Source organism: Microtus ochrogaster, chromosome 17 (assembly GCF_000317375.1).
Source record: "Microtus ochrogaster isolate Prairie Vole_2 chromosome 17, MicOch1.0, whole genome shotgun sequence".
Classification (NCBI taxonomy): domain Eukaryota; kingdom Metazoa; phylum Chordata; class Mammalia; order Rodentia; family Cricetidae; genus Microtus; species Microtus ochrogaster.
Genome location: NC_022019.1, coordinates 8,465,111 through 8,484,441, shown reverse-complemented (window position 1 = coordinate 8,484,441; position 19,331 = coordinate 8,465,111). Strand labels below are relative to the sequence as shown.

The 19,331-nt window shown below is 36.9% G+C and overlaps 1 protein-coding gene across 1 annotated transcript in view; it reads left to right on the top strand.

Annotated features, from left to right (window-relative positions):
- Zmym2 (zinc finger MYM-type containing 2) overlaps positions 1-17,388 on the top strand; it is a 72,752-nt gene extending 55,364 nt beyond the window's left edge. Inside the window, exons 16-24 of the mRNA XM_005355438.3 lie at positions 1,064-1,235; positions 3,340-3,465; positions 4,346-4,440; positions 6,818-6,986; positions 7,448-7,599; positions 10,864-10,978; positions 11,536-11,787; positions 13,023-13,143; positions 14,761-17,388. Of these exons, the coding sequence (XP_005355495.1) occupies positions 1,064-1,235; positions 3,340-3,465; positions 4,346-4,440; positions 6,818-6,986; positions 7,448-7,599; positions 10,864-10,978; positions 11,536-11,787; positions 13,023-13,143; positions 14,761-14,953 (1,395 nt within the window). The 3' untranslated portion in view covers positions 14,954-17,388. The remainder of the gene's footprint in view (positions 1-1,063; positions 1,236-3,339; positions 3,466-4,345; positions 4,441-6,817; positions 6,987-7,447; positions 7,600-10,863; positions 10,979-11,535; positions 11,788-13,022; positions 13,144-14,760) is intronic.
- Positions 17,389-19,331: the final 1,943 nt, after the last annotated feature.

Here is a 19,331-nt window from a genome sequence, read left to right as displayed (position 1 = left end):
GGGATGGTCTCTAGCTGCTGTACTGCTGTACTTGTTACAGTTACCGTGACAGTTTGGGATGGTCTCTAGCTGCTGTACTGCTGTACTTGTTACAGTTACCGTGACAAAAGGGACTTACAATGCGAGAAGGAGCTTCCTTTTGGTTCATGATTTAGGAGGGAGGGCATGGAGGCAAGAGCATGAGAGAGCTGCTGGTCTTCCTGCATCTCCAGTCAGGATGAAGACAGGAAGTAGTGCTAGGTTATAAAACCTTAAAGCCTGACTCAAGTGTCATTTCCTCCAAAGAGGTTTTCTTCCTTCTAATGATTCCTCAACCTTTCAAAGCAGCACCAGCACCTGGAGACCAAATGATCAAACACATGAGCATATGAAGAGCAGTTGACATTACACCCAACAGAAGCCATCTTTTTTGTTCTTCTACAGTTAGATTTTTGTCAATTTCCTGTTATCATGATGATATTTGTTTATATGGTCATCTCAAAGAGTTAAATTGAGCAGATGAGTGTATGTACTGTGACATTATTGATTATACATTTGAATTCATCTTCAAAAGAAATGTTTTGTGAAACCATAAGGTTTAGAAATGAAACATAGATTAGAGTTTTTTGGTTTTTTGATTTATTTATTTATTATGTATAGTGTTCTGCTTACATGTATGTCTATAGGCCAGAAGAGGGAACCAGATCTCATTATAGATGGTTGTGAGCCACCATGTAGTTGCTGGGAATTGAACTCAGGACCTTTGAAAGAGTAGCCAGTGCTCTCAACGTCTGAGCCATCTGTCCAGCCCAACTAGAGGTTCTTAAAATGTTCACTTCATTACAAATCACATGTAATATGCAGAATAGTGTATTTGAACTTAGCTTTTTTTTTCTTAATTTTTATTTTTTAAAGTATATATTTTGGGATTTCCTTGCCATAGTACACATCTTAGTTTTGATATGTATTCTTCCCAAAGATTTTCTTCTTTAGTGTATTTATATAGTAATATATTGTGCATTTAATTTGTGGAAATTTCTTTTATTCTTTAATATACCTAACATTAAATGCTTTGGTTAATTAGGTGCCCATTCCTGTGTTTCTGCCTGCTCCATTGGAAAGCAGTGAGAAGATTCCTGCCACGGTTGAAGATGTAAAAAGCAAAGTTTCTTCAGATCCTCTTGATACAGAATTGCTTACAATGCCAGATATGATGACTGAAGATGAGGGGAAAACAGAGGCATCCAATATCAACAGTGAGCCATACTATATCACAGTTTGTCAATAAGTGGTTTGGGGAATCGGTTCTGTGCATTCTCATTGTTACAGTACGTACAGACGAATCTTGTAACAAAACAATACGGGAGTAGGAGAAGGAATTATATATAGCAGAAGTGTATTTTATATTAAGAGATACACACTTTAGTCTAGCAGTTAACAGCATGGATTTGACTTCCAACACCCACATGCCTACATTTGTCTACAATTCTAGTTCCAGAGGTTCTCATGCCCTCTTCTGGCTTCACAGGCATAAGACATATAAGTGAGGCCCAGATACTGTAATGCATGCAAAACACCTGTAAAATAATAAATATTTTTGAAAAGAGAGATACACATCCATCTTGATCCAGGTATGCTCTAATTCTAAGATTAATTTCCAATGAAATGATTTGTTCCATTTTTTTCTCTCTCTCTTGAGATGGAGTCTTGGTATGTGCTTTGGACAGAAACTTTTGTACTGAAGAGGGCTTCTAGCCTCACCCTCCCAAGTAGATAAGATTATTTTTACCTACCACCACACACTTACTTGTGCTCTTAAAAATATCAAACGTTTTTAAAAGGTTTATTTATGAGTGTGAGAGCTGCATCACTTGTGTGCCTGGTACCTGGGGAGGTCAGAAAATAGTGTTGTGTCCTCTGGAACGGAGTTACAGGTGATTGTGAGTCACCATGTGGGGTAGGAACTGAACCCCGGTTCTCTGCAAGAGCAGTCATTTGCTCCTGATTCCTGAGCCACTCACTCACTGTTTTTTTTTTTTTTTTAATAGTAATAGAATTTGATTTGAACTTCAGTGGAGTTATTTTTCTTAGTAACTTGTAAGTTTCCAAGATTTTATTTTATGATGGATACTTTCCAGTATTATTCTATTTCTTACATGAATTAAATATAATTTGCTTTATCTAAATCAGAATTTATTCCACTTTCTGTTTGGATACTGTTTGCTACCTAATAGATGATTTGTGGGTAGTTCTGTTCCTTGGAATATTTATTCTTACTCCTAGCCTTTAGGTAATATTCAGAATCCCTTTTTAGTCCTGAATTACCTGATTGCCTTTACACTAGAAGACAATTGTAGTAGCAGTTTTGTAGTGTTGTTAGGGGATCGTAAAATTTTATTGGACTATAACTAGTGGTATGGTTTTTGTTTTTAATTAAAACAAAACATAATCACTTACTCGCTGTACTCGGTAGTGTGAGTTCTAGTTGTTCCCAGTACAGTACATGACATAGCAAGATTGCATGGAAAAAGAATGAGGAACCATATCATCAATCCTTTATAAGAATGTCATGCTGTTTTGTGAACCCTTTGTTCTCTATTTGCATGCATTTGTCTTACTTCTCTGTCTGGAGACCAACCATCACTTTGCAGTACATATTGAATAGAGTGCATTTGTAACTATACAACATCAAGAAAGTTAAGCAGCTGATCCAAACAAATATGTTAATTACAAACAAGTATATACTGAGTTATGTGGAAGCTTGGTCAAAATTCAAAAAGTTTGTTTGAAAATTTTAGTTATTTACTTTTTATAAATTTATTTCTGACAAGGAATTGCTTTTAAGAATATTTACTTGTGGAAATGGCTCATTCAGTAAAGTGTCTGTGACACATGTATGAGAGCCTGAATTTAGACCCTCAGAACTCAATGGGTCACACTCAGTGGCTTGTGCCTATCACCCCAGTGAATGGAGAAGGTAGAACTAGGAGGAAAGGTGGATCCAGTAAACAAAGAAAAACACATCAATCTCTGGTTTCCACATGCATGCCCATCTGTGTGGATGCACCTGTGCCACGCTAGCAAGTATATACTTGTCTCTCTGTGTCTGTCTGTTTGTCTGTTACACACACAAACACACACAGAAAAGTACTCTTAACATGGGCATTGTTTTATTTATTTATTTTTTGAGAAGGGATAGCCAGAATGTATAGTATTAAAAGTTTCCAATTATAGTTACAAATTTTATAGTAGCTTACTTATTAAGATAGTTATGTATTTCTTTCTTTGGCAGATTAGGTATAGATACTGTTCAGTTTTTTTTGAAACTTTAATTTCTAATAAAATATTGTTTATTTCCAGGTGTAATTATTGAGACTGACATAATTGGCTCGGATCTCACAAAGAACTCTGACACAGATATACAATCCAACATGCCTGATGTACCATATGAACCAGATTTGGATATCGAAATAGATTTCCCTAGAGGTACTTAAATACTACTTTATCACTGTTAAAATCAAGTTATAGAGTTGTACTTAAGATAACTAATCATCAATGTTAATGTCATTACTCATTGTCTCCATACTTGTGGGGATGAGGGGATGTGCTTTTCATCCTCTGCTTTTCCACCTAACTGTGTCCTTCATCCTGTTCTTCCTTTCCCATCGACAACTTAATTCATTACAGGAGCTTTAGACACTAGAGAAGAATATAATACTTGTTTCTTTTCAATTCAAAGGTCCTGATACTGTTGGGGTGGAGGTAGGGATCAAGATAGGGTTTTGTTCTATATTCTGGGTTGGCCCCTACTCCCCTCAGTCTGTGCCTCAGCCTGTCTAGCGCTGGGATCATAAGTGTGTCAGCATGTTGAGTTTGATAGCATTTTTCTTAATGTTGAATTCGTGTTCAAATGAAAAGGCTATATTCTGTCTTTGGGTTTTTGTTATTTGTGCTATAACATATTCCATTGCTTCTTAGCAATTTTAGACTTTCTAAAGTGAATTCCATAGCATGCTTTCCTTTTCTCGTTTTCTCCCTAATTTTGAGTTCCTGTTGAGGGAAATATAAAGCATGCTATGAAAAAGAGTTAATAGATTAAATAGGATTGGCATTTTAGGTCTTCCAACTAAAGTTTTAGTTGTTTACTTTTTCTAGTATCATATAGTTCTATGAAATTTATGTATTGATACTTGTTGATTTATCTAAACTCGGACTTCTATCCTAGTCTTATACTGCCTAGCCTACCTCAAACTTATCCTCACATCTGAATCATCATTCATGCCATGTGACTATTCCTTATTGCTGTGTTTGTGTAATGTAAACCTTTACTGTTCTATTTACAATAAAAGATTTTCTAATTTGTCAGCTGCAGAGGAGCTTGATATGGAAAACGAGTTTTTGTTACCACCTGTTTTTGGAGAAGAATATGAGGAGCAGCCCAGACCTCGATCTAAAAAAAAGGTACAGACTTTGTTAATATTTTTATGTCTCGTAGTCACTTAGTATCTCTATAGCAGCATCTCAGACAGAGAAAGATGCATTGTTTTTTTGTGCTTGACAATATAGGAAGATAAATGTTAATATGTATCTTTTTTAAAAATATTTATTGATTTGTTATGTATACAATAGTCTATCTGTGTGTATGCCTGCAGGCCAGAAGAGGGCACCAGACCTTATTCCAGATGGTTGTGAGTCACCATGTGGTTGCTGGGAATTGAACTCAGGACCTTTGGAAGAGCAGGCAATGCTCTTAACCACTGAGCCATCTCTCCAGCTCATTAAAATGTATCTTAATACAAGGTCAAAATAGAAAGTAGTTGTCTTAAAAAGGAAATTCAACTCTGACAATAATAGAGTATTTAGATTCTAGGTGAGCATGGTGGCACATAACTAATCACTGGTAGGCTGAGGCAGGAAGGTTGTCTCAAAAAGGAGAAGAGGGAAGGAATTGATGATTTTCAAGGGTTAGTTTTTTCATCATTATTTTTCATTAGGTTAATCAATACAGAAGAGGTATAATTTATCCTTTTCTTCTCCTTCTTTTCTTTTCTTTTGGTTTTCAAGACAGGGTTTCTCTGTAGCTTTGGAGCCTGTCTTGGAACTAGCTCTTGTAGATCAGGCTAGCCTCGAACTCACAGAGATCTGCCTACCTCCCAAGTGCTGGGATTAAAGGTGTGCGCCACCACTGTCCGGCCTATAATTTATTCTTAAACATGCCAGCACAGAGAGAAAGACATGTTGGGATCTGGGGATATATATCTCAGTGGTAGAGTGTTTGCCTACCATACAGGAAATTCTGTTTGATTCTCAGCACTACATAAACTGGGTGTCATGGTACATGCCTGTAATTCTAGCAGGAAGTTAGAAGCTGGAGGATCATAGGTTTGAGGTCAGCTTGAGATAAATGGCATACTGTTTCACGCCAAACATCACCAAACAAATGACCAACAACAACAAAAAACCCCTAAAATAATAGAACAAAACAATAATAAAACAAGAAAAAAAAACTAGATATGAACCATACAGTTTGATCATTCAGACATAGAAAATCTAAATTTGTTTAATATTGTATCAACAACTTACTGTTTCTGACTTTGAACACAAGGCCAGATCAAAGGCATTTTAAAAAAAATGACTTTCACAAAATTGTGTCAAAAGAAAGAGCTGAAAAAGGGAGTGAGTATCCATAGTAGGATAAAAGTGAGCTCTTATTTGACACCATACACAGACGGGTGTGGTGGTGCACACCTTTAACCCCAGTACTCTGGAGGCAGAGGCAGACAGATCTCTGAATTGGAGGCTAGGCTGATCTAAAGAGCAAGTTCTAGGACAGCCAGGATTATTACACAGAGAAATCCTGTCTTCAAAACAGAACAAAAAAAACCTTTCCAAAAGACACTATACATAGCCATTAACTGAAATGAGTCATAGTATTAAATGTTAGAGCTAAAAATAGAAACTTGGGCCTAAGTCTTCATGACCTTTTGGGCATAGTGAGCTTGAGAGTATCTGGGCTAAATACGGGTACCCTTTCTCACAAACAAGCAAGCAATCAACTTTACCATCAAACATTGAAAGGAAGGAACTGGGGTTGTGACTCAGTAACGGCAAATACTTGCTTAGCATGTGCATGCTCCTGGATTTGATCCTCAGCACTAATAAGAAAAGAAAGGAAACAAAGAACAGTAAAAACCAAGTAAAGAGTACATTTCTTTTTTTCTTGTTTTGGTTTTTCAAGACAGAATTTCTCTGTATAGTCCTGGCTGTCCTGGAATTCAGTCTGTAGACCAGCCTGGCCTTTTAACTTTGAGATCTGCCTGCCTCTGCCTCCCAAGTGCTGGAATTAAAAATGTGTACCACCTCTGCTTGTCTACGAGTAAGTTTAATTTTTTTTTTACTTCTTGCATTTTTTGGGGGGTGGGGTCTGAGACTGGGTTTTTCTGTAGCCCTGCTATCCTGAAAGTCACTTTGTAGACCAGGCTAGCCTTAAATGCAGATATCTACTTGTTTCTCTCTAAGTGCTGGGATTAAGAGTAAATTTCTGATATGTGGAAGTTATTAAAAGATTTCTCAAGTTGACATTTAGAATCCTATTATTTATCTTGTATTTTTCATTAATTCTAATTTTATTATGCAAAGTAATTTGTATGGAAACATTCATGGAGGTAGATTTCAAGAAGCAGTATGGATAACTATCATCCGTTGTCAGAGTATAAGCCAATTCTCACACAAATAAATACAGTTCTTTTTTAGTTGTCTTTCTTCAAAGATACCTTGTATAGAAGTCATGGAATAATGTAGAATAAAGGAAGGATTTACAGTGCTATTTTATTGCCAGGGTACCAAAAGAAAAGCTGTGTCAGGATACCAGTCTCATGATGATAGTTCTGACAACTCGGAATGCAGCTTTCCTTTCAAGTATTCATATGGTGTAAATGCATGGAAGCACTGGGTCAAAACTAGGCAGCTTGATGAAGATCTTCTGGTATTAGATGAGCTAAAATCCTGTAAGTGTTTTTGTTTTGTTATCATAAGTTCTGTATAAAAATCTTTTTTCTGTAATTAATTAATTTTAATATTTTTAAATATTTAATGTCTTGTTCCCCCCTAAGATTTATTATTTCATGTGCATGAGTGTTTCACCTGCATGCCTGGTGCCCACCAAGGCCAGAAAGACTGTTGAGAGTTCCTGAACTGTAGTTACTGACAGTAGTGAGCTGCCATGTGGGTGCTGGGGATCAACCTAGATCCTGTGGAAGAATGGTCATTGTTCTTAAATCACTTTGTCATCTCTACTCCAGGATTTAATGTTATTTTTGTCTCTGTGTGTATGTTTGTGAATATATTCCATGTGTGTATGGGTGCCTGTGAAAGCCAGAAGAGGGCCTCAGAGTTAAAGCTGGAGTTAAAAGCTGTCCAACATGGGTGCAGAGACATGACAGTTGCTGATTATTTTATTTCTTTTTAGCTAAATCAGTAAAGTTAAAAGAAGATCTACTCTCTCATACCACAGCTGAGCTCAACTATGGGTTAGCCCATTTTGTTAATGAGATCCGACGACCAAACGGAGAGAATTATGCACCTGACAGCATCTATTACCTCTGTCTTGGTATACAGGAGGTAAGTTTTTGAATACAGTATTACTAGGAAAATTTGTGGTAGAGTTTGTAGATACCAGTATGCCTTTGAAAATTTAAGGGTAGAAATTTTTTATTTAATTTGTATGTGTTTGTATGTGTGCACATGTGTGTTTGGGTGCTCACAGAGGCCAGAGAGAGTGTCAGATACCTTTGAGCTGGTGTTTGCGAGCCAGATGTGGGTGCTAGTATCTGAACTCTGGTCCTCAGGATTGAGCAGTACTCTCGAGTGTGCCATTTCTCCAGCCAGGTTTCTGGAATTTCTTTTGGTTTACCAAGAGAGGTAGAATTTAATCTCTTTGGAAATACCTAGGGTATATAAAAGGTTTTCCTAGGTACTTTGTGGTTTTCTATAACATAGTATATATGTTCCGTACATCTTCAAGTTCTCAGAACTGTGTTTCAAAGCAAAAAACAATAGACTTAACTGCACTTTTTCGTATGAAAACAAAACAAAACAGGATCTCACTATGTATCCCTGACCAGCATGGAACTCACAGAAACCCACCTCTGCCTCCTGCATGCTGGAATTAGCACATGCACCATCATCCATAGCTTCATGCATCTTAGGTGAGGAGTCTTAACAGTGGTGTATGTTTGGAGATGGCATCACTTCTTAGTGGTGGCTAGACTGTTAGCTACAGAATTCCCTTTAGAGTTGCTGATGTTTCTGTATAAGTACAGGATATAAATATATGTACTTAGACCACAGTAGCAATGTACATGCCCTTTGTTTTCAAAAGACAATATCTCTGACCAGGCAAATGTAATAATCAACTATTTTTCTGTGTAAAACAGAGCAGTAGGGTTTGGTGGGAAGGAAGAGAAAGTTTTAGGCTTTTTAAAAAATCCATTTCTTTATTTTTGTTGTGTTTTAGAGTCTGTATGAAATTTTTTTTTTAAAAAAAGCATCTTCCTGACATATCCTAAAAATGAGCTTCTAGTGTTTTTGGTTGCTTGATTGGTTTAGTTGTTATTGAGGGTTTGTTTGTTGTTGTTTTAGTAGTTTTATTCTTTGAGAATTTCATAGTAGATTCGGATAGATTTCTCTATCCTCAAACTCCCTAGCCTCCCTAGACATTAACTTCATTTCATTCCAGAATTTCTTCAAGCATTTTACCTTTGAGTATTTTATAGGTAGGTGTAGTCAGAGTTTGTTTTAAAACTTTGCACCGTATTATTAAATTAAGAAATAGTAGAGCAATGGCTTGTGTAGCTAAAGTTCTATACAGGTGAGTAGTTTTGAGTAATTACTAAAGTATAAACAACCAACTCTTATTCATGAGACTTTAAGACTGCATTATTTATATACTATAAAAATAATATTTTTGAAGTGAACTTGAGTTTTACTAATCCTTCATTTTAGTTTTTCCTGTTTACTGGACATTGGCATGTTTTGGAAATTGACATACTCCTATTGCTAAATTACATTTACTACCTGCTACTGTTTAATTTTCTATGTACCCATGCTAAGTGTTTGGATGTTCCTATTACTATTTTTTATTGTTCTGATGAGGAGAGATGTGTTTAGTAGCTTGTCCAGGTTAGTAGCTCATAAGTTTTGAGTCTGGACTGAATATATTAGTACTTGGGAGGGTGAGGCAAGCTCAGCAGTGTGAGGTCAGCCTGGGCTTCATAGGAAGACCCTGTTCCCATCCCTTATCTCCCCCCGCCCCCCAAAAAACCCAAAGAAACAAAGCAAAACAAAAAAAAAAAATACCACCACCACAACAAAAGAAAAATCAAGTAGAATCTGATAGTTTGACTTAAAAAAATCATTGTAAACCAGTCATGGTACGTGGAACATGCTAGCATATGGTGAAGCAGGATGGTTTTGAGTTTGAGGCCAGACAGAATGGGCTATGACGGAGTCTATCAAGGGAGGCCACTATAATACAGTTTGCTCAAGAATTTGAAATATTTATATGGTACTCTATCCAAAGAGTATTTGTAGCACAGGTTTTGGACATGAATTCTACCCAAGTATCTCAGGAAAATGTGTAACAATGAGGTGAGGAGATGTCTCAGTTGGTTAAGTGCCTCTAGTACAAGCATGTGAACCCGAATTTGAATACCCAGCACCTATGTAAAAAGCCATGTGTGGTGGTGTTTGCTTGTAATCCCCAGTGCTAGGAAGGTGGAGAGAAGGGGCTAGTAAAATCCATGTTCAGTGAGAGACCCTGTCTCACAAAAACATGGAGGAGTAGTTAAGGAAGATACTCATCATTCATCTCTGGCCTCCACATGCATGTGTGCACACACATATTACAGCATGTAAACACATGTTGCACAAATGTGTACACAGCATGAAAGACTTTTTAAATTGAATTTTTTGAAATACAGGTAGAAATTCCTAGACAGAAAGGATGAGAGGAGAATGGTATCCCCAGAAAACAGAGTTAGTCAGTTTCCCAGGAACCATGTTTAACATGGCGGGATGCCAGGTGTGAAGTACAAAGAGTGATGGTGAAGTTACACCATAAAGGGCCTGGATTCTTTTCTAAGTTGTTTAGTTTTCAGGTGAAAAGGTTGTGTCTGTTTTGATTTCTGCTATACTGGAATTAATGCCCAGGCCTTTGAGCACATTAATCAGGTGTTCCTCCCTTGTGCTGCAACTGTGGTTAGGTTCTCAGCTTTTCCAAAAGCACAACCATGTACACGCACTTTTGACAGAGGAACAAGAGAGCACAGGGAGTCAACTCCTCAGTGTTTTCCTTTAATCATTGATTATTCCTTAAAATGCTTAGTTTTTTCCATGTGTGTTATAAACTGGAGTCATTCTGTATTTTGTCTGACAGACTAATGAGTGTGTGTGTGTGTGTTTGGTGCGGTGTGTGCATGCGCAGCGTGCATATGCGATGAAAGCAGTGCGTGCCACACTACACAGATGGCAGTCAGGACAGTGCTGAAAAGTGGGCTCTGAGATCCTTCCTTGGGTTGGCAGGCTTTTGCATGGTAAATACTTTACCTGCTAAGCCGTTTCTGTGACCCCAGACTGATGATGATTCTTATACAGTTTTTACATTCAGGATTTTGTGTTATGCTTTCCAGCTTTGTGTACTTTAACCAGTGGTTGATTGGTAATTTATGCTTTTTCAGTTTGTACGCACATAACCAAGGACAGTAATCTCGTGTTTTACTAGAATTCTTGCTTTTATTAAACATAAAACTTTTTCTTAAGAAATGAAAAGTATAATACATTCAGTGTTTATAATTAGCTGGTTTTTCTTCAATAATTTTTTTGTAGTACTTATGTGGTAGTAATCGAAAGGACAACATATTTATTGATCCAGGATACCAGATGTTCGAGCAAGAATTGAATAAAATACTCCGAAGTTGGCAACCAAGCATCCTTCCAGATGGTAATGCTGTTTTAAATATGTGTTGATAGTTAATAATGGAATTGTTATTTTTACAGAAAGTATGTTAAGTATAATTAGGAAATAATTTAAATTAGAGCATAAGATGTTTGTGCCTATGCATTCATTTGTAAATACATGTAGTCAGTAACTAATGTTTGTGAAGAGCTTTGTAAAACTTGTGACCCACTTTCTTTGAGTGCAAAGCTTAGATATTTATATCTTAAGACCTACAATAGATAGATTCTAATGTGAAGAAATTTATGAGAATCACGTGTTGTTTTCAAAAATTATACAGATTTTAAATTGCTTTCTGATCATACTGTGTTTGCCCTACTGAAGGACTGTACTTTATTCTGTGGATGGTGGTTCCATAGACTGTTTACCAGTCTCTATATTGTTAAAACAGCTAATGTGGAATTCTGAGGTTTATTCACATAGATGTAATGTGCAGAGCGGATTGGCATTTGACTGTTTTAAATTCATTTTATTTCTAGACGGTTAAGTTAAAACTGTTTGCTGTATTTATAATTCTTTTAAAATAGTTCTCTTTATTTAAGGGTCAATATTCTCTCGAGTTGAAGAAGACTATCTCTGGAGGATAAAACAGCTAGGATCACACTCTCCAGTAGCTCTTTTGAACACCCTGTTCTACTTTAACACTAAGTATTTTGGCCTGAAAACAGTGGAGCAACACTTAAGACTTTCCTTTGGCACTGTGTTTAGGCATTGGAAAAAAAATCCTTTAACAATGGAAAATAAAGCATGTCTTCGATATCAGGTGTCTTCCTTATGTGGAACAGACAATGAAGGTAGTGTAACTTTAAGATCAAGATTGATTTTTTTTTTTTCTGTGTGTGAATGTGTTTTGCCTGCACAAATATATGTATGTACCACATATGTGCAGCGTCCGAGGGTTCCATAAGATGGTATCAGATCTCCTGGAACTGGAGCTATGAAGGGTTGTGAGTCACCATTGAGGGTTCTGGGAACTGAACTCAGATCTTCTGCAAGAGCAATAAGTGATCTTCATCTCTGAACAGGCGCTGATAGTATACCATCTTTATTTTGAGATTGCCTGTGGTGGGCAATCTTTCAAACTTTCTTAAGTCCACTTCAGGCATTCATTAAGAGCCTAAAGACAATTACTTTCATATAACACAACAAAATGTGCCGTATTCATTCATTCATTCATTCATTCATTCATTCACCCATTCATTCATTCACCCATTCATTCACCTATGTATCCTTGCTAGTCTGGAATTTCCTGTGTAGACTAGGATGGCCTCAAACTCCTAAATATCCATCTGCCTCGATCTTCAAACTTTTAACTTCTTAAAATGTCTTATTTATTTGTTATAATTTATTTTGTTTTGAGATTGGATTTCTAATTTAGATTGGCCTTAAATCATATAGCAAAAAAATGGCCCTTGGAACTATGATCCTCCTTTCTTTGCTGAGTACAGTCATAAACTAGTACACCTGTTTTTATGCTGAGTTGGGCTTCAACTCAGGCATCAGGCATACTAGGCAAGCATTCTACCAACTGAGCTATATTCACAGTCTCTCAGTTCCTTTTTTTGCAAAATTAAACATTACCAGAAGCTACCACTTAGAAAACCCTGAAGGGAATCTGATCCTATCTTGCTATGGGTAAACAGTTTTTCCTTAGAATTGGTTTTGGGGGTCTAGAGGATAACTCAGTGAGTAAAACCAGTTGCTGCACAAAGTCTGACCACCTGAATTGGAATTCCTGGAGCCCACAGAAATAACCAGATGCAGTCAGTAGGTTGCATCTGTGATCTCTGCCCTCTTTGTGGAGAGGAGAGGAGAGGCAGAAACAGGAAACTCATAAGCCAGCTAGCCTGGAGTATGCAGTGCAAAAGCAGAGAGGCCTTGCTCAGATAAGAACTGACTTTCAAAAGTCCTCTGACCTTAACATATGTGCTGTGGCATACTGTATCCACATTCATACACATACCATATATACACAAAAAGAAAAAAAGATTGGTTTTACGAGTCTGTCTTTTGTTGTTGCTTTTTAAAGATAAAATTGCTACTGGAAAACGAAAACATGAGGATGATGAGCCAGTATTTGAGCAAATTGAAAACACAGCCAACCCTTCTAGATGTCCTGTGAAAATGTTTGAATGCTACTTGTCTAAAAGGTGAACATTAATGATATTTGACTTTTATTTTGCAGTACTGGGGAATTGAACTTATGACCTCATGTATCCTAGATAATTGCTCTACCGCTGAGCTACGTTCTTAGTCTGATAACTTAAGTTTTAAGATGTTTATATAAGTTGGTAGAATTTAATAGAAGTGATGGTATTGTTGGGCAGTGTGGTGCATATCTTTAATCCCAACACTCAGAGTGAGTTCCAGGACAGCCAGGGCTACACAGTGAAACCCTGTCTTGAAAAACCAATATATACATTTCTCCCTTCCTCCTTTCCCTTCCTCCCTCCCTCTCTCCCTCCCTCCTTTCCTCATCTCTTTCCCTCTCCCTCTTCCCCCCCCACAAAAAAGTGACATTATTTTAACAATTTTCGAAATTTCTCTCTTCTTGCTTAAATGGAATTTTATATTCCAAAGTTATATTCAACGATAACTTCAGATTCTCTTGTGAAATAAATCCCTAGCACATACACTTTAGGATTCCAGTCCATGTTAAGAAATCACTCTTAAAACTGTCACTCCTGCTGTCATCTCTGTTTTAGAGAATTAGAGCAGTTCTGTTGATTGCCAAGCAGGAGCTTAGGCTTTCTGTTTAGAGATAACTATTTTAGGTTTTTGGATATTTAGTCTCTATTTTATCTACTTGATTGTCCCACTACAACTAGAAAGAGACCTTATACTGTACAATAATAAGTTCACAGTACATGGCTTTATATAAACAGGTTGCTGAGCATTGCCAACTTCTAGTGCAAAGGTAGATGTGTTTAAAAGTGGGCACAATGTGTAATGTAAAAGAGATGAAAATGAAATACCTAGATGTGAATGAGAACAATTTTCTGAAGACATTCTTTGGGAGGTCCCCCATTTGCATGACTGCTGTCTTCCCTGTCTGAAACTCACAGGCTCTAGGAACTGTTTCACTTTGAGTGTTGTTTTAAATAAGCACTCTCACTTTCAGAAAGTACAGTTAGGTTGTACTTTGTAAACAGCTTCTCAAATCATAGTGTGGCTTCCTGGGTGGCTTTCAAGAATTTCTAGAAGTATGAACTTCACCTCTAGCATGCCCATGTTTCTAACTGTGGTGTAAGGTTCGTTTTCTTAAAAACTCTGTTCTGGAGTATCCGTTTAATTTCATGAATTTCCAGTGTGGGCAACTATTTGCATGATGAGAATTCCTTTCTCAGTATTGTCTTGTTAGTATTTAATATTTATTCTCTAGTTCAGTGCTATAAGGCTTTTTATGTGTTGCATATTTTAAATCATTTTTCACATTTCATTTTTCTGAAATGGACATGCATCATTAAGTTAATGCATTTGAGATTATAATCGGCACCATTTTAATAACGACTGAAATAATAGTGTATATATTAGTGGAGTCTTGGATTCTGTGAAATACAGGATTTAAATTATAGTAGGGAACTAATCCTACTTTTTTATCACAATTACTTAGAGAAGAGTTTACCGATAAAACATTACTGCAGTTAATGAGGCAGAAGGCGCTGAGCATATCTGTTTCTGGGGGCTGAGTTGTTCTTGAAAGAAGTAAAGCTATGGTGACTTTTGTTGTGTTTTGTGAAATTGACCTTTTCTCTTTTCCTCCAAAGTCCACAGAATCTTAATCAGAGAATGGATGTTTTTTATTTGCAACCAGAATGTTCTAGTTCTGCAGATAGCCCCGTGTGGTACACATCTACTTCCCTGGACCGGAACACGCTGGAAAATATGCTTGTACGGGTTCTTCTAGTGAAAGATATTTATGATAAAGACAATTATGAACTGGATGAAGACACAGACTAAAAAGGACCGTTTCAGAAGCAATGGGATAACAGCATTAGATAGTCATGCTGCTAGATCTTTACAGGAAAACATTTCAAGTTTACTCCTTCTGTTTTGAGTTTTGTAGCAATGTACCCACACTGGGTATTACCATGTAAATAATCTGTGAGTGAAAGTTGCCATTATTCTATGTAGTGGTTTTAGGATACTTAACAAATACATCAAATTCTTTTTTATTATTATTTATTGATTAGGTATGTTTGTAACTTTTTACATTACAAAATATGAAGAGAATGTGCCATGTATAAGTTTTTCTTGTTGCACTGCTCTACTGTTGCAAAGCTCCCTCCAAAAGGGCGTGCTTTTACTGCGTTCTTGACCAGACGGTTGTGTATGGGTAGCACTACTCAAGTTTAGAACTTGCAGTGTCTTTCAGAATTTTTAAAATAAACTGTAAACTAATAGGCTGGGTTTTTTGTTTTGTTTGGGTTTTTTGTTTGTTTTATGTTTTAGTTACTGAAGCCTTACCAGGTTATGTAGAGAGATACCATCTTCTGTACCAAAAATAGACAAGAGAATGCTGTCGATACTGGTGTTCTGTAATGTGAACCTATGCTGGTGAAAACAACTTTATGTTCCCCTTATTAAAACTTAGTGTCCTTTTCTCACTTGTGACTTTCTGCATCACCCCATCAATAAAAAAAGTGTGTATATACATACATATATACATAAATATATGTAAGGAGAGAGTGACTGTAACCTGAAAACAAGATTAAGACACTTTTCTTTGTAGAGTGTCTGGTGACAGTGTAAGGCTGTTCCTTTTCCATGCTGACCGTCAGTATATGGCCGCCCCCTACCCCCCAAGGGTACAGATCATGCTGCATTACAACTTGCACAACACTCTCAAGTTTCACCACTCTTGAGAATTCTTGTGCCTGCTTCCAAAACTGACTGATCCTTATGTGGGACAGAATTATTTTTAGAAATTCCACTCCTGAAATAGTCATTTTAGAAAGTCAAGCTACTTGAAGGGAGATAGTGTCACACTTTCCTACAAAGATTACCAGTGGAGAGTGCTGGTTAATCCAGATGAATGAAGAAAAAAACTGGTGGATAAAGTCAGTTTCAGAGGAAATCATACTTGATGTTAGATTGTTTGGCTTTGAAATTTTAATTACTTCTTATAGAAGATTGCATTTAAAATATCTTTGTGCTTCTGCATAGCAGTTTATCTGTTCACAAATTTTAGATTAAGGAAACTTCAAATTATACTTTCTAAAGACTGAGTAAAGTGGTAGCTGTAAATAATTATTTGGCTGACTTTGTATAGCATGTGTGATGTTACTTATTTACGAATCTTGAAATCACTATGGTGATACTAGTTTTTAAAGTAGTTCTGAGGGAAATTGGCCAGTTTTCCACAGTGAGTAGACAGTATCTACACATCCCTCACCCAGTTCTCTCTCCCTTAGGATAAATTTTAGCACACTAAAGAAATTTTATCAATCATGATTTTCAAAATTTCACATGTATAGCCACTGTTCATTTAAGCAATAACTATCTGAAATGTTTTTTGTTATTGCTTTTTTTTTGGCATGAAAATTTGCAGTGTCCTTTTTGTAAGTTTGATCTGAGTCCCTTGGTTTTCTATTCGAATCATCAGACTAACGTAGCAAATCCAGTACAAGTTACTTTACTAAAATTGATTCCCCATTTGCCTGTTGAATGAAGCTGGAAGCAGTTAAAACAGAATGCAAATGTTTCTTGGCTTTTCAGTGCTCATTCTGAAATACTTCTACTAGAAACGCATATTGTGACTAAAGACTGGTTAATCCTAACCATCTTTTATTCCTCAGAGTGGTGCTATAGCCCATCAAAAAGCAATAAACTTATCCACAAATGTCAAATACCATAAATTCCCGCCGTGGTACTACTAAGCACCGTGTCTTGCTATTTAGTTTTTATTATTTGTACATTTTAGCTTTTCTAAACAGAAATGCCTACAGAATTTTGGTCTTACATGATAAAGGATTTAGAGCTTGTCTTTGTCTCATGCAATCCAATGATTAATCTACTTGATTCTCAGGGGGAAAGGAAAAAACTATTTTATGAGAATTGTTCTGGGAAATTTATTTCACCTGGAACACATTTCTTTGGTTCTTGGCCCTACTGCTGAGAGAAAGGACAATGAAATGTTAGTTTATTTTTGCTTCTTGGTGATTTCTGATTATAGACAGCATCCTGTAAATATAACTTTATTGTCTTGAGATGTCTATTGAAGATACTATATTTTTCTGTTCTGAACGATTTTGCCACTTAAAATCGTTCATTTGAAAAGATGACTAGCCATTCTGAGGCAGGTGGATTTCCCATGCAAACTGAATTCTCAACGCATTTCAAAAGGCTTTTACTGTATTAGGTAACGTGAGATATTAAAGAATTTTTCTAGGCAAGATGCTCAGCCTTTTCTTTTCCCATAAAAGTTCTTTTTATTCAAGTTGTAACTCATGTTTTCCTTCCATGAAATGGAGTGGTTACCAGTGTGTTAAATACTGAAATAGGAGGGTGCATATTGTGCTGTGCTTTTTATTTATACCACTTTCTTCTGGCTTCCCTTTGTCCTGGCCAGTTGCGATTTGCAAATCAGGGTGACTCATTTATATGTAGCATAAACAGACTGTTGTGATGGGGAGGACAGAAAGGGGCACATTTGGGTTTGTACTATTACAATAGGTCCACTCTGTCTTCGCTCTGAAATACTTTAAATTCCTTAAATGTAGACTTAAAACACTGAACATTAGTTTTTAGGCTAGCCATTTTCAGACGGTAACATTATATGGCTCTGCTTTTGTTCTAAGCATTTCATTATGTTACTTTAGTCACAATTTTCATGTCTGAAAGAATTTTTAAAAATAGATTTCTTAGCCAGATTACAGAATTTTCAGTTTTACCCCGACAAGCCTTTATTCATATTTAGAGTAGATTCTGAAGTTTGCTAATCTGTTCTGCTCATACAGTTAAGACTACACCAGTTTCAGAGCACTGCCAGCTTGGAAGCTCCTGTCCACAGCAGGTAGCTTCACTCAGGGACTGGGTGTAGAAACAGCTACTCTGTGTCTTCATTTGGAAGGCTGTGTTTTCCACATGAGATGAACTGGATAGGAAAATGTCCCTACAACAAAAGGCAGGGAATATCTTGATAACTGGCACAAGCTCATGAACATAGACCTGAAAAGGGACCAAAGTATAAAGTAAGATTTAACTTGTAAACAGTAGTGGCAAGTTTGAGCTTTTCTAGTTTAAAAACCTGAAATCTGTAATAGTCTGAAATCTAAAAATGTTGATGAACCTTCATGACAACATATATTTTGTGTGTTTGGGTGAGGAGTAGTCAGGCAGAGTGTTACTGACCCCCAACAGAATCACTGTGGCACCAGTCATTGCAGCCTGTGCAGAACTGAAGAAGGCCACAGTGGGATCTGAGCTTAATCCAAACTGACCACGTTCCCTGATGCAGCACAGTAGCAAGAACAATGGCAGGGCTTCAGGTCTATAAAGCCCAATAGTGCCTGGATTCTGATTCTGGAGCTTGGTGGAACATGTTTTCTTAGAGGGGAAAATTCTAAAGCAGCTTTATTAGCTTAAAAACTGTCAGGTTTTAAAGGCCAACTCACAACATCATTATTAACAAAAATTGTTTACTACACATCACCCCTCCCCCTCTTTGATTTTTTGAGACAGGGCTTTTCTGTGTAACCCCTGTCTGTCCTGGAGGAACTCACATTGTAGACCAGGCTGGCCTCAGGTTTGCCTGCCAGAGTGCTGTGGCTGCTACACATTGTCTTCTGTGCCTCAAGAACTGCTGCTGTTGGTGGTAGGTAAAGAGAAAAATATAAGTGTGTCGAAGTATGCTTCTAAATAAATACACCACATTTAACTGCTAGGAGTGCAGTCTACCTTTAGAAGGCTGTGTGCGGTCTAAAAGTACTCCCAAAGACCACTGGTATACTCTAGGTTTGGAGAGGTCACTGCCTGCGAATATGTTAAAGATTCCTTCCTTTGACTACACATGGTTAGTATCTCCTGTGGAAATATGGTCAAAGTGGGATGGTATCAGCCCTGGTCCCTGGCTTTAAGCCCAATTATACGTATATGAGTAGTTGAAAAATAATTCTCAACCACAGAGCTGGAATGTTCTTCATGGATTAAACAAGGCTACAAGAACCTCAGCCACAGTGGATCAAGAACAATCCAGTTTCTGTGTTCTGTACAGTAAGTGGCTCATACAATGTCCAACATGTTACAGGTTAAGAATTTTACATTGATAGAGGGTTTCCCATAGTAATTTCTTTTGAAACAGTCTCAGCTCACTATATTGTAGTATAGTATGTTCCTA